This window comes from Ascochyta rabiei, chromosome 6 (assembly GCF_004011695.2).
Source record: "Ascochyta rabiei chromosome 6, complete sequence".
Lineage (NCBI taxonomy): Eukaryota > Fungi > Ascomycota > Dothideomycetes > Pleosporales > Didymellaceae > Ascochyta > Ascochyta rabiei.
Window position 1 is genome coordinate 856,508 of NC_082410.1, and position 14,646 is coordinate 871,153.

Consider the following 14,646-nt stretch of genomic DNA (forward strand, 5'->3'; position numbering starts at 1 on the left):
ACCATCACACAACCACTCATCTTGCCATAGACTACAATAGAAACAAATCTCTCGATGCCACAATCCCCGGTGATTCCCTTCTAACCCGCCGCACACACCCAGCAGCTACCATCTCGCCAGATCCTGCGTCCAGACACAGCCTCCTTCCTCCTATCCACTTCTGCACAGCGATGCCTCAATGCGCTTCACGCCGGCAGAAAATAGCTCGATGCCGTGGAAGGTGTGCGCTGAGAAGCGAGTCTGCAAGCGACGTGCACACAGCGGCCGAGTAGGATGAGAGGAGAGTGGATACGGGGCCTAGTTCTGTGGGGGAAGAGACAGAGACGGAGACGGAGACGGAGACAGAGACAGAGGCAGAGGCAGAGGCAGAGGCAGAGACAGAGACAGAGGCAGAGACAGAGGCAGAGACGGAGACAGAGGAAGAGGAAGAGGAAGAGCGGGTTCGGGTCTTGAGGGATGGAAGGGCCTTGGGGATGTGCGGGTTACGATCTTGGGGTTTTGGACTGTGGGATGGGATGGGATGGGCTGTGCTGTGCTGTGCTGTGCTGTGCTGTGCTGTGCTGTGCTGTGCCATGCCATGCCATGCCATGCTGCGGGGACGTTTGCGGGGACGTGCTGTGGTAGGGTACTCGGATGCCAATGGGAGGAGCAGAGCAGAGCAGAGCAGAGTCGACGGTCTGGAGAGGGAATGGGAAGATCGTGTAGGTTCATCATTGGGGTTGGATCAGATTCATCATCAGAAGAAGATATGATTTGAAAATAGTTGGCTATGTACATGAGTAGCCCAGCAGCGAAAGCATGGAGCTAGCGTTATGATGAAATATTTCCAAGAGAAGTTAAACGTTGGGAGCGTGCCGTCTGCGGGCTGCTCTACCTGGACAGTGTGAACAGCGACCAGCACGTTTCACACCGTGTGCGAAATCATGTCAAAGGCCAACGGAGGCGTTGGCGGCGCTGTTCAGCACTTTCGACATGCCCTCCTATACGGACAGCACGTGCATGTGCTCCTGATCCGGTGTTGCCGGAACATAGAAGGGATTGAAGGCGGTTGTTTTGCCTTTGTGCGCGGCCATCTGCAGGCCGATTCCACGCATACGCTCTGCACCTCGTCCAGGAGGCGGCGGGCGCTTCTCTTTGGTGCTCTTGCGATGTTGCTTCCTGTACAGCTGTTCCCTACGTCGTTGCCTTTTCTTTTCCAGACCCACCTGGATGTCGATGGCACGACGAACTGGCATGTCGTTTGTGCTCGTCTCTTCTTCGTCGTACTCGAGAGGGTTGTGGTGGGCGGTGATGGGCGTGCGGGGCAGGGACGCCGACACTGTCAAAGCTGGTCGCTCGCCGATACCACCAAACTTGATCGACATTGCAGAGCGCTGTCGTGATGCCAGAACGTTGGCAGTGCCGTGACGAGACGGAGGTGGCGAATGAAGGCGAACTGGCGCAGGGGAGCGTGCGCGTACTGGTGATTTGCCAAACAGCGCACGCGGAGGTGGTGGGGAGCGATGTACAGCCTTTTTGCTCGACGGAGGTGGAGAACGGTGATTGAGCCTCTTAGTGGGTGGGGGCGGAGATCGATGAACCGCACGTTTAGCGGGAGGTGGGGAGCGATGGACTGCACGCTTGGCAGGCGGAGGGGATCGGTGCACAGCGCGCTTGGCTGGTGGAGGTGAACGGAATCGTTTCGGTGAGTTTGCTGGAGGAGAGCGCTGCTTTAGAGTGTCCCTGCGACGTCCACGTGGTGCACCGTCGATGAGGTCCATTCGTCCGTGCATCATGAAGTAATTGTCGCTTTCGGAAGGGTTCTCAATGTCGTCCACCTCGTCCTCCTCGTCTTCATCAACCAGCTCAGGATCAGAAGCTGGGAAGCTGGGGTCAATGTCCTGGGGTGCCGGCTTGTGCTTGGCTGCGCGGCGACGTTCCAGATTCGATATGTAAGCCTCCTCTGCTGGTCGATCCTCATCGAGGGTTCCGCAAACGAAGTCGGTGCTGTCGGGAAGCTCTGGGCTTGGTATGCGGATGTTCACCGGCTTTGATTTTTTGCGCCTGACCGATGGGCCTGACGGACCCTCTGCACGCTGACCGTCCTCTCGCTCAAACATTTTGAGTCCGTTTTTCCGGCTCTCGAGAGAACCAATCGACGACTCGGAAACAGTGCGGTGGTTTTTGGGTCGAAGATTACCAATATGATCGACGGACGTGGCTGCAGTCGAAGCTCCTGGGGCCCACCAGTTGTAATCAGATCCTACGTCGCTCTCGTCGTCCGAGACTGCGAAACCTTCTTCGTCGTCTGTTTGGAAGCCTTCATCGGTAGCATCGCTGTACGCGTCGCTGTTATTCTCGTCGTCGGCGTCATCGTCATCATCGTCATCATCATCATCATCATCGTCGTCGTCGTCGTCGTCATCTTCATCATCTGCTGCATCATCCTCATCGTCCTCATCGTCTTCCAGGGCCTCTTCTTCGACCTCTTCTACTAGTTGACGGAGGTTGTTTTCCACTCTGAGCGTGTCGCCAATGGTAAGTCGATTTCGGTGGCATGTGACCTCTTGCGTCCATTCTTCGACCTCTTCCTCTGAGCTTGCGAACTCGTGGAAACGGTAGGCTTCTGTGTGGGCGAGGTCCGCGTTCTGGCTCAAGCGACGGGTTCGGTCGACGATGGATACCTTGCGGACACTGATGGGAGAATTGTTGCGAACGGTCGAGTCCGAGTCACGGTGGGCTCTTGGGGATGGCTTCGGTGACGAAGGTATCCCACGTGCCACTGGCGCTGGGCTTGCCGCACGGCGCTGGGCCTTGGGTCTCGAGGGAGCCTCTGTAGAGACTTTGGTGGGGCAGGCGAACTTGATGGTGCAAGCACGCTTGGGCGGTTCTTGTGTGGGCGGGGGTGTCGCTGGCTTCACGGGTGCCTCCACTGGCTTCTTCTCTTCTTTGTTGCCGCCGCAAGCAAACATGATGCGCCTCTTCCTGCCCAAGGTTGCCTCGACTCCCTGCTCACCAACGGATGGTGCCGTCTTGGGTGGTGCAGCGGTATCGTGTTCCTGGCCAACAAAGGTAATACGCTGCTCGGAGGGCTTCTTTGTAAAGGGCGGCAGCATGGTGTGGATCATGGTGGAGGGTAGTGGTGGGCTCGGGGTGCACGTCCTTGTGCCTGGACTTGTCAAGCCTCCGTCACTCGTCAGATCAGTGGTCGAAATGGTGCTGTTGCTCCACGTGGAGATGCACGACATGCCGCGAGGCGGATCCCTGTCGGAGTGGTCGTCGACAGGCGAGCTCGTGTTCGAGGCGGATTTCAAGGCGGTGGTCAAGAGAGAAGTTTTGCGGTCTATGGCTGGTTTCGAAATCTTGGTGAAGGATGATGTCGACGAGGGCTGAATCTTCAGCGGTGCCGGTCGTGGAGTGCGCCCTTGTTCAGGAGGCTCATCGACGTCGGCCGGTACTTCCTCTTCTGCAGACATTGTGGGTGGCGTTGTGGTGAGGGTAGTGGGTATTATGCTCGTGCCCGCTGCACCTGTTCTCCCAATGTGATGGTGCTCGTTCGCCATGTTTGCTGGTTGGTGGTGGGGCAGTTGTGTGTGTGTGTGTGTGTGTGTATAGTGCCGAGATGTGTCGCCGTGGGACGTCTACGGTGTGGCGCAGACGTCGATGGCAAGCGCGGTGTCAGATGGGTAGCGGAAGAGCGGAGAGTGGAGACAGAGCCGGGATGGTGGCAAGGAAGCGCGAGTTGGTGGTGGTATTACTGAGTATATTGATAGTAGTGGTGGTAGTAGTGGTGGTAGTAGTGGTGGTGGTGGTAGCGGTGGTGGTGAGGTGGGGCCCCAGAGGACGTGTTGCTATAATATGGAGAACATGGTGCAAGTGCGTGCAGTAAAGGTCGGACCGAAGTAAGATGAATGGCGTGGCAGAGCTGTCAGATTGTAGCAGCCGCACGTGGGGAGGGATGCCCTGCGAAGATGATGTACGATGGTAGGATCTTCAGACACGCTGTGGCAACGGCGGGCAGGCGGGCAGGCGAGCAGGCGCGCAGGCGCGCAGGCGCGCAAGAGGGCTCCAGGAGGGCTGGCCGTGATCCTATAGGCGGAGGCGCTGGGGGTGCTGAGCAAGCGTGGGGCGGAGTGCTATGCAAGCTTTCGCGATGCCAAGCAGAGCAGAGCAGAGCCGAGCAGTGCTGTGCTGTGCTGTGCAGCGCAGAACAGAGCAGTGCAGAGCGTTCAACACAACCGGAGATGGAGATGGAGAAGGGAGGAGAGGAATTTCATTTCATGTGCGGTGGCCGTGTTGGCGTGCTGGGGAAAAGCGCTAGGCCGGCTCCTGTTCTGTCTGTGGCCTGGTGCAGCAGCCAATGCAACGCTGGGCTTTTGCAGATTTCGACTTTGGCACTCTGGCACCGTTGGCCGCTCCATGTCAAAGTCGCACAACCAGGTCCAAACTCGGCGAGCACCTCTTGTCCGCTGGCTTGCGCGAATTACGGCGCCCGCTGACAGGCTCCTTCCGACATCCGTCTCACCTTGACACCTGCACGCTGCCTGCCTGCCCGACCCCTTCGGCCTGTTCGACGCCTTCGACCTGCTTGCCCGCCTCGACCTGCTCGGCCGGCTCTTTGTTGCCATCGTCGACCTCGGTCTTCGTCGCTTGCACAGAATCACGTCCAGAAGCAGGTTTTCCCTCTTCCACCAGCTCCCGGCGCTTGTCCACGGCTACGTACCCAACCTGGTGCGCAGTGGCTCATGCATCGATCCAAACGAGACCCTGATCCACCGCATGCCGCCCACTGAATCCTCTGACCCTTCCCTCCAGCCGCTGCACCCTCCGAGCTGCATACAGAGTACGAGCATGTCCTCCGCGCTAGCCAAGCTCCTTGACTGCACACGCCCACTCGACTCCACCGCAGCCCCCATGCATCGCTCAGCATCAGCCTCGTAATACCTCGAGTGCACGCACGCATGCAATGCATCGCTGATGCTCGTCTTTGATACGCGAGCTTGGACCCTTTCCACCCTTTCCACCCTTTCCACCCTTTCAACCCCTTCAACTCTCCTGTCCTGGCTCGCCCCTCCTCGACGTTTGAGCCTCACCTCTTCTTACTCCCTCAACAGCATCTCCATCTCCATCTCCATCCGCTGTCTACACAGCGCTACACCGCCCTTCACCGCTCTTCTCACCTCACCATCCTCACCCTCGGTCACTTGATGCATCCGCCATTCTGGCACAGCTCGCTAGTTGCGGCTTTCCCGTTTCATCCACACATGCTTCGCCGCGCCACATCGCGTGCAGGAACAGGCTCCGTCTTCGCTGCATCTCGTTGGCTGATAGGTGACATGTGTCGAATCCGTGACTGTGCAGTGCCACGACTGAACACCGGGTCAACGGTCGACCTTCCATAGAATCCATCTCGAAGCGGGGTATCTGTTCATCTGACCGCGACCGCTCTAGCCACCAACAGAACCCGGATGCTGCGCCAGGCCTACATACCACAGCCAGGCTATGACTGACGTGCTACCATGCACTTGCTGGTCACCATCCAACCTGTCTGTATGACGTCGCTTCCAGTGGGAGATGCCATCCATCCAACGCCAGATCGTCCAGCAATCGCTACCTCACGTCTCCTGACAGACACTTTACTCGCCCCCCACGCTTCGTCAAAGCTCAAACCACAGGCATGAAACCTCGCTTCACTTGGCAGGGTCTGTCCAATTACCCGGATAGGCAGTGCGTCAAACTTGGTTTTTCAACACACTCAGATCATGCCTGGTTCGAGCAGTACGAACATCCATGGCTCGAGCTTTTGCACGCAGCATCAACACAGCTCCGCAGCTATGTATCTACGTCCCTGAAACTCATCGCCTGTGCCCCATCTTGACACCCTGACGTTACAGTTACACGACCCTACCACCGTCCTTTGATTCCTGCACACCAACCACCGAGCCACTCCACCACCACACAAACAACCCCCGTCACGACCTCGCATCACACAACCACAGCCAAGCATTCCCTCCCTCCCTCCCTCCCCTCCAAGCCCCGCTGCACAACCGTTTCGCCTTGCACAACCTGCAGTCGTCGCTGTAGGTACCGCGCTTCGCTCCGTGCCAACCAAGCATCCCACGCATCGCCGCAAGCCCGCCTCGTACGCGCAGCCAAGACGCTGCCCAGACGCTGGGCACGCTAGCTCCGCGTAGGAACGCGTCTGCGCGCGTCGTTGCCGGCTTGGACTTGACTCGTGAGTGAGGGAGAATTTCATGGACTTTGGTGGCCGGGGGACTTTGGTGAAATGGCACGTGCAGCACGGCACGGCACGGCACGGTCTTTGGGATGGATGGATGGATGGATGGATGGCTAGATAGATCTCGCATCTACATTTCCCCCAAGCTTACCTACTTCGCAGCCACGCCACACAACCCTTGTCAACAAACCCATCACAGCTGTGGCGTATAGTGCTTCATGGTGGGAAACCCCTTCAAGGCTTGTCAGCCAACTCCCCTTCTAATGCCATGCTTCCAGCCAACGCCATACCCCTTGTTCTAGCGCCTACGGATGCATATATGCATCAGTGCTGCAACCCATTGAACTGGCTTGGTATCCTAAACGGCCTCGCTTCTTGGTCCTTGTTGCCCAGCCTCTCTTTGCAGACGGGCAACTCCCTCCGCCACCCATCCTTTACAAACTGCAGCGTCCGCTCAAAGACAAGCTGCCGCTCCTTGCGCTCGTGCTTCCCGACCGCTATGTCTGGGAACTGTGTCCAGCCGTGTCGGCAGCCTGGAGCGTGCCACACTTCGAGGCCTCCGTTTGTGTCCACCTTCGGATACGGTCGGCCCCCGTCGATGCCATCCCAGTCTCCTTGCCGCCCGTCGCCGAAGCGCACATGTCCGTGCCAGCCGCTGCAGTTCATCTTGTCTACCCAGACGTCGCTCTGCACGGCGAGACTGTCTTTCTCCGGTAGGACGAGGAATATGGCGGCGTTCTTCTGCACGTTCTCGGGGTCGACCAGGCCGGGACTGGCGCGTGGGTGAGGGCGTAGCTTCTTGGGGAGGTACGTGGGTCCCATGATCGAGAAGAGGCCAGGCATCCGCGGCTTCTCGGGCTTCTTGTCTTCGCCTTTCAGCGCGTTTGGTAGGTTCTTCATGGGTCGCTCGTGCGGTAAGAGACGGGCGTCCAGTGAAGGGTAGAATAGCAGCAGGGGCATGAACCTAGGTCGCGCTTTGGGAGGCGGCAGCATCGTTGGCCATGGCTCTAGTGGGTTGTCCAGTATTGTCGGTGCGCGATTCCGCGGCAGAAAAGGGGACATCGTCGCGCCGACAGAGGGTCCTTGTGAAATCGAGTTGGAACGCTCGTTGGGGGGCTGCAGGATGTCCATGCATGGTGGAGCAGACACAGCCATGTTCAGAGCGATGTTCCCACCCGCTGAGAAGCCTGAGATACATAGCCGTTCTGGATCCAGGGTAATGTTTGTGACGTGCTCCATGTGAGGCAGCAGATGCGCCTTCTTCTTGCTCTTCTTGTGCTTGGCAAGCGTGTTTGTGCGCATAATGGCATAATATCGTTGAATCTCTGTCCTGAGGTATCTGCCAGCATCGGTGATGCTGTCTGTGTCTAGGATGGCGGACAGTACATCTTCCCCGTCGTGTATCGCAGCTGGGAATTGGTGAAAAGGCCCAATGCGGTAGGACACAGATATGACGACCGCCCCAAGCTCACGCGACATCATGGAGGCATATGGTGCCTGTTCGAGCGGGCTGCCCATGACGAAGCCTCCTCCATGGAAGTCTAGCACGACTGGGACTCTCCATTCCCCTGTCTCTGCTCGCCGCCGGTCCTCGTTCTCCTCCGGGTCCACTGGCGCGGGCGGTACGAAGACATAGAGTGTGATGACGTTGCCTTTTCGACTCGGCAGGTTGATCAGGAAGGGATGCGGTCCCTTGGGCGAGGTTACGTGGAGGATCGATAGGGGTACGAATCGAGGTATTTGGACGAGCGCCGTCCGCCATGCGATGGACAGGGGCAGGCCGAAGAAGTAGCGCAACGTGTGCAGGTACCCACTCATTTTCGCGGAGTGGCGAGAGGACGATGACTGACGCGCATGGTGTTCAGGTGGTGTGGTGGCCCATGTGGGCGTTGGCTGAGCGTTGGGTGGCCGCAGCTTCTAAATGTTCGAGGTCGCGCGGGTGCCATGTTTGGAGACTGCTGGGACAACAGGGATGTGACGTCAGCCTGGGAACGCGTTTGTTTTACAGTCCGTCGCATTGTTAGACTGCAAGTCCGGGGATGGACGGATAGCAAAGTCGGGTTCGTTGATTCTCTGGCGTCAGACTCAACACACTAAAACACGAAGCTTCGAGCCAAGCATGAAATGGTGCTCGAGGTTCCGGGTACCGGCCTTTCCTCCCGTCCTCCTCGCAAGCATCAACCAGTCCTGCCTAGTGACATATCGTCCGGACTGTTTTCGAGCTCTCCAGTGGTTGTGTTGGCCGTCTTTAGAGAGGATCTCAACTTTTTCCTTGTTCGCAGGACGGGTGTAAGTAGAAAACCGCAGTGGGGAATTGGGGCCCCAGGCTAATAGCAAAAGTTGAGCGTGGAGCTGCCATGAACTTCTGAGAGATGAGAGCGCACGCTTGCTCTTCATACTGGATAATCTCACGGTCTGAGACCTCGACTGTCACCCTCTGCTGTCAAATGTCGGACTTGGTGGATGTAAGAAATGGAAGCGGCCTTACGCCCAGTTGACTGAGACTGCTTGCCTACACGAATGTAGCGCAAGTTCCCTTGGAGGCTGATTGCTTCCTGCTTACTGCATCGAGGCGCCCTGCAGGTGGAGACAGCTCATCAAGTGCAACAGCCCGCATCTTTCTGCCACTCACTTTCAACACCAGATTCGAGCTGAGCATGCTCAGAGTAGCCCGCCCATCAAGTGCTCAACTTAGCTTACAGTCCCATTTCTTGCACCGATCGTTCGCGACAATGACATCCTCGCATCCTGTAATCTTGTGCGGCAAGAGCGAGGCAATTGGTGCTGTGGTCATCGAAAACCTGAAGCCAGAGTTTGAAGGTAAGGCCACCCACCCTTCCATACCGTCTGCCTCCAGATCATAACGGGGCGTCAGTCATCCAATTTATCCAAAACGTCGACGCCGGCAAAATACAGATCCCCACTCTTCTCCGAGGCGAGAAGCCGGAATCATCAGGCTCCAGTCTCGGCTCTAAAAACTACGCAAGGGCACCTGTTGCCATCTTTCTGGGCGCAGCTTTTGATGATCGAGACATTCAAGAGCTGCGCAAAGCCGCGGAAAGCACGACGAAAGTCCCCTGGTTGAGACCTGACACAACGAAACCTGCTCCACCGCCCGGCCCAGAGTATGGAAAGGCAATGGTAGCCAGGATCAAGGAAACCGTAAAGGGTTTGGAGGGGAGAACAGAATTGAAAGGTAATGGAGACGTGGTATGGTTTTGAACTGGACGACCAGCGGCTGTGTTGGTGGAGATTGGTTTCTCAAGGCTACTAGGTATGTGTCTGTCCAGGACATGCAGTGCTTGCATTTGCTTGTTTGATGCTGAACTGCCATCGATTTTCGTTTCACCTCTACGATATCAGACTCAGACCAGTCTGTATGCGCCACTTTATCGCGTACATCACTAATGCTATGCGCAACTGCGCCAGTAAAACTTGTTTACTCGAACTCCTCCAACCCAGATCCACAGAACGTCAAGATTTCTGCTTTCTTTACTTGGTGACTGCCTCGACTATTGAAACAGTAACACATCAAGGAACTGGATGCCAGCAACGATGCGCGTAGTTGAGTGCAATAACCTCAGAGACCATCGTGGACTTAAAGGCCTTGCCAATGTTTGTCCTTCTGTCGATCATGACCAATAGTCAGGTCTCTTATCGAGAATGTTCTAATGTAGCATGACAGAGGAGTGTTTGTGGCATGGAGGAGGGTAACGAGATCATAGATTCTAGTTCGACGGTGGTATGGTTGGGTTCGCTTTGTCTTCTATCATTCCAGGGAAAGTCTGAAGGTATGTCCTATGAGGAGTCGTTGTTGCTATTGGAGCTTGCTTTCAAGGGCTTCTCCTCTCCATTGAGCTTGATAGTCCGATCTCGGCTTGAGTACCTGCCACTGTTAGTCAAAGTCCTTCTGCGCTGCCGCAAACGTGTCTTGCCTTGTCCATATGTACTCGCCTGCCACGTACAGAGCGATGAACAGCATCAACCATCCGAGTACTCTTCCAACAAAGTGGCTCTCAGGTTCATGGTGTCTGTAATGCTGCGTCATGTGCCTGACTTCTTTCCCAAAGCCGCAGACAATCTTGTTTTGGCTGATGTTGCCCTCCTTCGATTCTGACTGGGCATCACCATAGCTAGTCGTCTGCAGCACATCGCTTGGAAGCGGAGTGGTAGCCGAGAGCACTCTCGAGAGTGTGCTCTCACTAGCGAATTGAACTTTGATATCGTACTGCGAAGCAAGCGTTTGCGCGGATCGCCAGCCAAAGTCTCTGGGCTCGAAAAGGTTGCAGAGGGTAGGTCTCTCATTTGTGCGAAATGCTAGGCAGCGACATTGTATGTCCTCCACGTGATTCTCCATTGTCGGTGCTGCGAATGTAGTCTGCAGACTCAGAGCCGCGACAAAGGTGCCCAATCGGAACAGCATAGTTGATCTTGAAGGTGTTGCGGATGGTTTGCGATTGACAGGTAGCGGGGGATATGCTGGAACTGCTGACTGATCAGTTCAGCTCCTTCAAGTACAGGTCGGGACGGATGATAGTGGAGATCTAGACCCTGCGTTAGCGCAGTACGCCTCGTACTGAGTACGCCTCGTACTGTGCTTATCGAGTAAAGTGTTCACGGGCGAATATTGCAGGGGAGCTGTGAGGTAATGTCGTGTGCTGCGTGGACGCTGCAACCACCCTGGGCAGTGAGTGAATTAAGATCCCTGCAGTGATCGTTTACACAAGCACAGCCACCAGTCGTTTGCGCTGTTCCCGGTTCCGCCGATTCTCGTTACTGGAGACGCTAATATGTCCGAGAGCCGGCGGTACAACGACGGAGGACGGAGTGGCTGCGAATGAACGCTTAGACCGACGGAACGTGCCAGATGTGGCTTGATTCGAGCCGCTCATGTTGTTCGTGCCTAAATCGAGCAAAGATTGGTTTTTTTGATGACCTAGCTTCCATGAAGATGATGTATCGCCCGAAAAGAGGGCGTAGGCTCGCAGGACAGAGTCGATCTGGATATTGAAAGGCAAATCTCCACTCCGCAACGGCAGGTTTCATAGTTTGCACGAGAATGCGGCCGCAATGACCGGCGACTTGACCTACGACTTGCGGATTGGAGCGGTAATTGGCACTACAGAGAAGTTGCCCGTCAGCAACACGAGTTCGGACCGCATCGTGCATCTGTTATCTGTTGGTCGTGTGCTCTGCGAGCACGCAAGGCCCGGTGACGCTTCCAACTCACCCCTTGATGACCGGCATCCTGAGGGTGGCCCCATACCAAATTAGAGCTGGCGAAGCTTTAGCCAAGCTTTAACCGGTGAACACTAGCAGCCGCGCAGGGTCCCTGAATGGCTCAAGCAAAGGTTTCATCTCCGAGACAAAAGCTTGCCGACGCAAGGTAGCGTGAGATCAGCACGAATGCGTCAAGGATCGGATGTGCGGCACTGGGTTCCAGGCTACTCCTATGCAGCGCTTGTAATACGAAGGGACGACATACACCCAATCGTCACCAGCTTCTCTTGGACAGAGTGACAGAAGCGTTTCCATCAGCAGCGAGCACACTCGAGGCCTGGTCCCACTCTACTCCTGCCACTAAGAGCTGAGCGCCGATATAGCAGCAGCTGCTTCTAAACACCGAGCTTGGTTGCACGCTGCTGACGAGGTTGCAGTCTCTCACAGACCCTCCGCGGTTATGCAGCATTGACATACATAGTAAGGTTCAAGGAATAAGTATCGAAGTCAATGCACAATCAACGAATGCATTTGAGACTACACAACACTCGGGTCGAGACGTTACCTAGGTACAAAGAAAGTCTTCCCAACGCGCCCTGCACCACATTGTGCCCTCAGGTCTACCTGCGGTACGCCTGTAACAAAAATTGCTCTTTTCCCCAAGTATTTCTACGTCCGAAGCGAAAAAAGCTGCTTTTTTTATTTTTAAAGAACACTATGTCACTGACGTTCCAGGATTCTGCGCTGCCGTCTCTCTTGTAGATCTGGAAAGCGGATTAAGTATCTCTGAAGAGCCCAAATGATTTTTGTGTCGTATGGAGGTCGATAAGGGATAGAATCAGGCATGGTTTCGCCATAGACAGACGATGTCATTCGCTGCAGCAAAGAGGGCTTCCGTGCGCCAGGCGAAGGTATCCTTACTAGCACGGTTGGCCATACATTTTGGTTCTCTTGGGAACGATCAAACGGCTGATGCTAGGTCGTCGGTTCATGTTTCCAGCAGCAATGTGTTTCCTGAAAAGCATGTGCGCACAAATTAAATATACATGACATTACTGATGCTTTCAAATTCTTCGACAAGAAGACCACCGCAGCAAATAGCGTTTCTAGTAGAAGAACCCTGAAGAAGCGAAATACGCATCGCGACTATTCACCTTTGCGTAGTTAATAGCTACTGTATTGTGCAGGAATGCGTAACACCGTCAGCAGGCACGGGAACGACTAATGGTACCTGCAGGCTCAAGGCGAACGACCGCGTATACTGTGAGTGCTCCTCTCTTACCCAGAAAACATCGCACTTGTATTTGGAAAAGAGGTTCGAAATCAACGAGGCGTGGAATTGTATCGCCGAGGAACAAACTCGATGGGTGGCTTGAAGAGTTGCAGAGATAGTAGAACATCAAGAAGACATCTGAAGGATCAACTGGACACCAACATGTTTGATCATCTATCTTATACCGATGGTCAGCAGTCTTTGGAATATCAGGTATCTCCATGGAACATGATCTGATTCGCGTATATCTTCTAACCCACTTCTAGGATCTTATCGAATCTGGTGTACCTTTAGGCCTGCAGACAGCAGTGGATTCCGGCAGGCTTTCATTGCAGGTGGCGGAGTAGATGGTTACTCGACCTTAGGGAATCTGTAACTTTGGCTCGTGGAAAAGGTTCTACAGCTTAAACCAAGGGTTGCAGAGACAGAGCCTTGCTGTTACGAAGATTACAGTAGTAGCACATGTCAGCCTCTCAATGTTTGCAAAAGAATGGATAGTAACGTTCTACAGCTCAAACTCAAACAACCCGATTCAAAGTCACAGAGAGCCATCAGGCAGTGAGAATCGTGGAGGCTGTTGCTCCGTTACAGGTTCTGAGGCTGGAGGCTTTGACCATCTCAACTTCTCAAGTACATTGGAAGTGATACAAGAAACGACTGCGCGGGACGTAACACAGCTTGGCTGGCTTGGCTGAGCCTCAGGAGCTGAACGGCCGGTTGGATAGCATCCACAAGGAAGTGTATGTGGTTATGATTGGTAAGGACAAGGTTTAAGTGTGATGCATTGGGTATTAGGAACGGATCCATTGTAGCTTGTAATCGGAGCCGCAAGCACATGACAAGCAACAGAGTTAGATCCTGAGCCGTCGATGACTAGGAATACCGTAATACTATCGGATCGTGTACAAGATGCTTGTAACAAGCTTACCGCATACGGCGCTAGTCGATGATGCTCTGATATCACTGGTCGAGTACCACGGAAAGCCTTCCCCAGCCATCAACACTTGACCTTTCCTTCTTCTTTTGGAAATTCAAGCAGGCCTTAGTCTCGACGATATCAGGAGCTCATTCTGTACGAAGGTGTAACGCCCCGCCGTGAAATCTCAAGTGCGGAGCTGCCACGTGCGTGTGAAGGGATTCGGAGCTTGGATTTTCTTGATCTGTGAGTAAAGACTTCGGATGGCACGCGGATAACAGAAAGAGTTTCTTTGGACGTGCAAGGTACACCTGTTTCCAAAATAGAACTGATCATCTTTGTCTAAGAAGGTGAAAAGGACATTGCAGCTTTACCATACAAAATTGTCAACGTCAGCGAGCGAGCAGTCTCAAAATCAGATCAAACTGCTCGACCCGTTGCAATCACTATTTCACTCAAAGGCCTAACATCAATGTCTCACTAAAGTATGGTTGACAATCGCGGTACGTAGATGTGTTGCCCAAGGTTCTGCAGCTCGCTGCAAGAAACCCTGAAGCGAAACGGGTCATAGCGCATTCACCGTCACTATGTGCGCATTTGCACGAGACCAAATGAAAAATTCCACAACCACGCGACAAAAAATTGTTCTCTGCTTACCTGCTGAAAAGACTCCAAAGGTCCAGCCTGGACTAGCAGTAGAGCGCAACCTCAAAACCTAGTTTCACGAAACTTGGCACGTGTACATTACCGAATACTGACCAGCTCGAGCCACATTTTGCAAGGTATTCATTCCTTTCGATGGATGTTACTGGCGGGAGTCTTCTCCACTGTCGAAGATGGTTTCCAGGAGTTACTACTTTAGGCAAATATTCCAGATCCTTGCAAGTTACAAGATCGAGGGTAGCAAAAGCAGTAAAGGTGTGCGTAGGGCTTTTAGAACAACGGACACGTGTGGGTGGCGATGGTGACGGCTGATGATGTGTATTATACGAACTGTCTTACGTGTGTACGAAACGTGAA

The 14,646-nt window shown here is 54.5% G+C and overlaps 4 protein-coding genes across 4 annotated transcripts, besides 13 other annotated features; 1 reads left to right on the forward strand and 3 right to left on the reverse strand.

Moving 5' to 3' along the window:
* Nucleotides 1-313: 313 nt before the first annotated feature.
* Nucleotides 314-419: a tandem repeat.
* A 105-nt stretch (nucleotides 420-524) lies between these two features.
* Nucleotides 525-571: a tandem repeat.
* Nucleotides 572-980: 409 nt separating this feature from the next.
* On the reverse strand, nucleotides 981-3,542 carry EKO05_0004156 (uncharacterized protein; the record flags this gene model as incomplete). Its single annotated transcript, XM_038945512.1, has 1 exon — nucleotides 981-3,542. One exon carries the CDS (start codon nucleotides 3,540-3,542, stop codon nucleotides 981-983), a length of 2,562 nt encoding a protein of 853 aa, XP_038799969.1.
* Nucleotides 2,350-2,405: a tandem repeat.
* Nucleotides 2,407-2,447: a tandem repeat.
* Nucleotides 3,543-3,567: 25 nt separating the features above from the next.
* Nucleotides 3,568-3,590: a tandem repeat.
* A 161-nt stretch (nucleotides 3,591-3,751) lies between these two features.
* Nucleotides 3,752-3,811: a tandem repeat.
* Nucleotides 3,812-3,991: 180 nt separating this feature from the next.
* Nucleotides 3,992-4,039: a tandem repeat.
* A 99-nt stretch (nucleotides 4,040-4,138) lies between these two features.
* Nucleotides 4,139-4,206: a tandem repeat.
* Nucleotides 4,207-4,983: 777 nt separating this feature from the next.
* Nucleotides 4,984-5,023: a tandem repeat.
* An 885-nt stretch (nucleotides 5,024-5,908) lies between these two features.
* Nucleotides 5,909-5,976: a tandem repeat.
* A 10-nt stretch (nucleotides 5,977-5,986) lies between these two features.
* Nucleotides 5,987-6,010: a tandem repeat.
* Nucleotides 6,011-6,267: 257 nt separating this feature from the next.
* Nucleotides 6,268-6,298: a tandem repeat.
* A 6-nt stretch (nucleotides 6,299-6,304) lies between these two features.
* Nucleotides 6,305-6,330: a tandem repeat.
* Nucleotides 6,331-6,541: 211 nt separating this feature from the next.
* On the reverse strand, nucleotides 6,542-8,035 carry EKO05_0004157 (RNA helicase; the record flags this gene model as incomplete). Its single annotated transcript, XM_038945513.1, has 1 exon — nucleotides 6,542-8,035. The coding sequence occupies one exon, from the start codon at nucleotides 8,033-8,035 to the stop codon at nucleotides 6,542-6,544; it is 1,494 nt and encodes a 497-aa protein (XP_038799970.1).
* Nucleotides 8,036-8,949: 914 nt separating this feature from the next.
* Nucleotides 8,950-9,439, forward strand: EKO05_0004158 (uncharacterized protein; the record flags this gene model as incomplete). The annotated part of the gene is made up of 2 exons (XM_038938984.1): nucleotides 8,950-9,037; nucleotides 9,093-9,439. The coding sequence occupies 2 exons, from the start codon at nucleotides 8,950-8,952 to the stop codon at nucleotides 9,437-9,439; spliced, it is 435 nt and encodes a 144-aa protein (XP_038799971.1).
* A 576-nt stretch (nucleotides 9,440-10,015) lies between these two features.
* Nucleotides 10,016-10,640, reverse strand: EKO05_0004159 (uncharacterized protein; the record flags this gene model as incomplete). Its single annotated transcript, XM_059636324.1, has 2 exons — nucleotides 10,016-10,103; nucleotides 10,153-10,640. 2 exons carry the CDS (start codon nucleotides 10,638-10,640, stop codon nucleotides 10,016-10,018), a joined length of 576 nt encoding a protein of 191 aa, XP_059492307.1.
* Nucleotides 10,641-14,646: the final 4,006 nt, after the last annotated feature.